Raw genomic sequence first — 5,443 nt, 5'->3', positions numbered from 1 at the left:
TGGTGCGGGTGGTGCGGGCTGGCTCCTCCCACCCCTTGGATCCGCACTAAACATTAAGACAATGTGCTGATTAATGGTGCTTTCTTAAAATTTAGGCTTACATTTAAATCTTATGTGAAGATATTTGAATGATGTAACCATTATGTAACTTGGTGCAAGAATACTCTTAAACCATGCTTAAGTTATCCTTGCAACTTCACTCAACCAAGGACTATAAACTAGAAATTGCAAATTGCAAGTGAATGCCGTGAAGTACAACAGCATATAAATGTTCTTCGAACAAAATTATTTATGCGATAAATGTTGTTCGAACAAAATTATTTATGCGAGTCAAGTGAAAATAATGAATAATAAAAATATAACAAATAATATGAGACACGACCCATTGTCTATATTAGAACACTTCTCATTGGGTAACAAAGTCGTAATTTTTTATTTTTCTCAAAAAGTGTCTATTATAATGGTGAATTATGGTTTAGGTTTTTTAAAATAAAGTTTCAAAAATGTGTATGTATGTGTAAAATGTAGTTGATTACCAAAGGTTACAATTTTTATTTTGAAGACTGCATGGTCTAGGAAGTGTACATTTTCTTATGGGGCAAGTTTCCAAGGGCGGGTTTTCTAGGGGCGAGTTGACTGCCAAAGAGTGTTGCCAAAGTGCGAGCCAGTGTGTTATTTGATCACAAGTGCGAGACATCGCAAGTGTGAGCCAGCAAGCCATGACGTCACGACAATAGATACGAGACGTTACTTGAGTTGTGCGAGGTATTGGCTGAGATTTGTGGAGTGAAATTCAAAAAACAACTATAGGTCTAATAATGAATTATTGTGATGTTAAATAGACAATGTTAGCTATCAAGGAGCGACGTTGTTTTTCATTGGGACCTTCGTCCCTTCAAGGCTAGGCCTATACCATCCTAGCTAGTCTAGGCCTAGAGTAGGATAAGGCTAGCGCGACATGCGGACGTTGGTATGTGTTGGTTATTTTACAAACGTCGCCTAAAGTAATTGATTTTACCCGGCAGAACAAAAGAAGGGAACTCCGCTTTTCAGTCGTCTTAGGCTCTTGTTTTTTTGACAAACAATGACCTTTCAGAGGTCAAATTGCTGTCAAGAATATGAATTGGCTGCTTCGCAGCAATTATAAGTCATTAACTCAAATAACATCACTTGACCGTTGACAGCGTGCCAACAAAAGGCGCGCAATTGTGAGTAGTGCGATGTGAGGCGACTAGTGCTGACCGTATAGAAAATAAATGAAAACACAAAAGAAATATTCAACACTTACATAGAGAACATGCATACACAATTTATTTAACAGACTGCAGAATAGCAATTCAAATATCTAAACTCTAAGAATTATACATAAATATGCTTCACAGTCTAAGCCTATATGCCCTTGTTAAAAATACATAAAACATCGTAGAGAAACAAACGATCGAAGAGGCATCCAAAATCTAGAAAAGCATGTATTATAAAAATCTCGTATATCATTTGTATCCCTAGTTGTCGTTGTACATTATGTTATATATATCTTTTGGGGAATACTATCTAGCTCTAGAAGAATAAAGCGATTCGAAAAAGGCCTCATCAAAGGTGCCGTAATCCGTACCCGTATATACACATGGGCACTGGAAGCGCCCTCTACATGAGTAAAAAGAACAACCGCATCCTTCACAGACCTCTTTGAGATAATCTCCGTAACATTCGCCAAAATGGAAGAACTTTTCACCAGAGTTAATGTACATAGAATCGCAACACTTGCCGGTCACATACAAGCCATGTTTGCACGTTTTGTTCGGACATTTCACAGCTGCGTCCAGACCAGTGGACCCATATCTTGGATGATCTGGCTGGTAGAGGAGGTCTCGGATGGTCACTTCTAGTTTATGATGACAAAGAAAGCACGCATCGGAAATTACTACATTGTCCAAAGGTTTGTCACTGCTGATGTCAATGTAACCCATCCGGATTCCTACTCGAAGACATCTGCTGACGCTACTGATATTTGTGACGCCTTCTTTTTCAAGCATTCTGTTAACAGTATTCATGGAAATTCTGGTCTTCACATCTTTTATGCCAAGTAGGCGCAAAACCATCTCCCGCCTCGTACCAGACACCTTCATTTGAGCATCTCGACAGGCTGACAATACATTAAGCGACTTAAATCTCTCGATGGACATCCTAAAAAATAAAAATAACACAAGAATTAATAAAGAAATTTTAAAATAGATAAGGTAAATGTGTGTACCATCCGTCTTTTGAATAATTAACCAACATGAGACAGATGGGAATGGCATTAAGTGTCACTTCTGTTTATTAAAATGATTGGAATATTATTATTTTATTTCTAAATAATTACAAAGTGATGTTATTTATGTGACGACAATAATGTATTTTATGTATTTTTATTCATTTTATTGCGTATACTAAACATTAAAACTATCTCAAGGTTCGATATAAAAATGAAATACAAAAATGTTATCATAGAATAAAGTTTAAAACAAATACAATAACAAATTTGAAAATTGTCATCAAAATAAAGTAACATTTTTACATTACAGCTGCTGAATATACGAACGAAGAGCCAATGTGAATGATTTAAAACTGTTGATTGTTCTTATACTAATATGAAGAGATTCCCAAAGGAGAGAAAATTCATGAGGATGCTAATGATGATGATAATGGTAATGATGATAAAAATGAAGACTGGAATGGTAAAGAATGATGACAACGATATCAATGGTGATGAAGAAGAAGATGATGATGATGATTATGATGATGAAATCAATAATGACACTAATAATGAGAATGACAATAATGGTATTGATGTTAATAATATTATAGATATTATATATGAAGATGATAGATGATGATGATCATCATCATATTGATGGTGATAATGATTACATTGATTATGATTACAATGATTACATTTTCTTTAAAAAATTATATTAAGTTCTATAATTATATACTCCTGTATATATAGAACTTAGCATAAAATTGTATATCAAGTTCTATATATACCCCTGTATATATAAAATTCAATATATATATGTATATTAAGTTCTATATATATAATATATATACTCATATAGAACTTAATATATATATTAAGTTCTATATATACACAGGTGTACGGTATATATTATAACTGAATATATATTAAGCTCTATATATACAGAAGTATATATATCACTTAATATATATTAAGTTCTATATATACAGGAGTATTCATAGAACTTAATATAAATTTTATATATATACTACATACAGGTTTAAAAAAGAAGAAAAATTGGTTCGCTATAGAGCCCTTCAAACCAATTCAGGTTCGTTAAATTGATTTTACAACTATTTACAGAACCCTTCAAAATAAAGAACCTTTTTACACTGAGGGTTCCATATACAGGACAACCAAGAACCTCTGAAGAACTCTGAAGAGTGTAACATTTTGAATTAATTCATTTTGTAAATTAAGAATTGAAAGATTGTTGCTTTCTTTCTTTTGTTTTTTCTTCATCTATATATATTTTTTATTTTTTTAATTGTTATTTCAATAGGGCTACTTTCAGTAGTCTAAATTTATTTATACTACTATTTGTTAATTAGAATTTCGTGCCTTTACTCTTTTTGTCTTGCATTTACTGTGTATTGAGGGTCCTCAATGATTACTTTCGATCCTCATTAAAGATTGTTGAAATAAATAATGTAAAGTAAACAAGATAATAATTTTAAACACATTAAATATATTTTCTTGGTATAATAATACTAATAGTATTTTTACAACATAAAAAATAAATTTATAAAATAAAATGCCAAAATTTTTCAGTAGTCTTGATAAATAAGCTTCATTATAGATAAATTTTAAAGCTTTATGAAATTATTGCGTTAAAAAAATAACAAAAGATTGTTTTCCTTCTTGTAATGAGCGTATAATATAATATGGCTAAATATTTAATAATTATTCAAAAAATATAAAAAAGTAATAAATTACTGAATGAAAAGACGATATACTTACATTCTAATCTGCTGACGTTGCCAATGTAATACAAGTAAAATAATAATTTGATTGTCTAATGCACTTTGTTAGGAAATCTTCAGTGCTGACTAAAAAATACTGTTATTGAGTAAGAAAACACGTTGTTTTATAGCCCGCCGTATAAAAGCAATACATCTTTCCATCCAATCACTGCTCGAATATAGAATTTCAATGTGTTGGTTAATGTAAATAAATTGTCGGTTTTATCAAAGCAGAAACTTTTCCGAGTAGAAACGCCTTAGAAATACGGAAACAACAGGCTGACAAGGGTGGGGCCGTAAAGCGCTAATAATGAAAAGCATTGAGAAAGGTTCCAAGCAATTCTATTGTTGTATTACTTATAGTGTGATGAAACCAATGTATAACGACAGAAAGTTTTGTTAATTTTATCAATGATTATGATTTGCTTTGTCAGTATGCCTTCAAACCGTTATGAGAATAATTGGTGACGCCATTTTTGAAAACATTATGGAAGATATTTTTAAGGAAATCCATAAAGTATACTATATGTTTATTATAACGGATATGAGGAAGGTGGAACTACCTGTGATTGGTTGGAAACGAGAATGGTTGATTGTTAATGGTGTGAATACTTATTCATAGTCTAATGAGAATTGTAATGGTATCATTAACTGAGTAGTGTAACATCCAACAATATGGCATTGTGTTTAGTTTAACCTGTAGATGTGCTGACATCAATCAAAAGCCATCACAATACCTTCGTTTCATATGGTTTCACACATTCATAAACTACAGTAAGCTTAGAGTTGGGTTTTTTATGTGGCATATTCGTATCCTGTAGTCAGGATCTTCAGTTGCGAATCCTTTAAAACGAGATTTGCCTAAACATTTGTTAAAATGGCGTTTGAGAAAGTTTTTGAGTGCGTAGGTGAGTCCGGATACTATCAGTTGAGAATTTTTCATATGATTTGCCTGGTATCTATCCCCGTTGCATTACATACGATGTTGCCTCTGTTTATAAACGCAGAAACAGAGCACCACTGTGCGACACAGTCTCTGGAAAATGTTAACTGCTCTTTGTGGAATCTCAGCGAAGAGGAGTGCGAGATTGCCAAACTTAACATAACTCTACCTCAAAATGACAAAGCTACACCATTGATAAATGAAACTGCTTGCCGATTTCGGAACATCCTGGCTAGTGAATTCAATCCATATATGAATGATTCGCTCAATGAATCGTTTGAAACAGTTCAATGTGATACTTGGATCTACGATAAATCTCAATACACACTAACGGTTGTACAACAGGTAATCGCTCTGATGTAATTTATCTTTGTTAGGCATTTATGGTTTACCTGTGAAACAATAATAGGGAGATGTTTTGCAACTTTACGAAAACATAAAGAGTCCGTCATCTTTATTATACCATTCGGGCCTAAAATG

The 5,443-nt window shown here is 32.7% G+C and overlaps 2 protein-coding genes across 2 annotated transcripts in view; one reads left to right on the top strand and one right to left on the bottom strand.

Annotated features, from left to right (window-relative positions):
• The window catches only part of LOC117113493, a 24,912-nt gene extending 20,798 nt beyond the window's left edge, over nucleotides 1-4,114 (bottom strand). Inside the window, exons 1-2 of the mRNA XM_033256840.1 lie at nucleotides 4,019-4,114; nucleotides 2,121-2,184 (exon numbers count right to left, since the gene is read on the bottom strand). Coding sequence (XP_033112731.1) covers nucleotides 2,121-2,184; nucleotides 4,019-4,020 — 66 coding nt within the window. The 5' untranslated portion in view covers nucleotides 4,021-4,114. The remainder of the gene's footprint in view (nucleotides 1-2,120; nucleotides 2,185-4,018) is intronic.
• Nucleotides 4,115-4,750: 636 nt separating this feature from the next.
• LOC117113495 (organic cation transporter protein-like) overlaps nucleotides 4,751-5,443 on the top strand; it is a 10,542-nt gene continuing 9,849 nt past the window's right edge. Inside the window, exon 1 of the mRNA XM_033256841.1 lies at nucleotides 4,751-5,308. Within this exon, the coding sequence (XP_033112732.1) occupies nucleotides 4,898-5,308 (411 nt within the window). The 5' untranslated portion in view covers nucleotides 4,751-4,897. The remainder of the gene's footprint in view (nucleotides 5,309-5,443) is intronic.

The sequence above is a fragment of the Anneissia japonica genome, unplaced genomic scaffold (assembly GCF_011630105.1).
Source record: "Anneissia japonica isolate Jap-2015-1 unplaced genomic scaffold, ASM1163010v1 scaffold493_len2256704_cov171, whole genome shotgun sequence".
Lineage (NCBI taxonomy): Eukaryota > Metazoa > Echinodermata > Crinoidea > Comatulida > Comatulidae > Anneissia > Anneissia japonica.
Note: the sequence above shows the minus strand (reverse complement) of the source record. Positions and strands in the feature narration are given on the sequence as shown.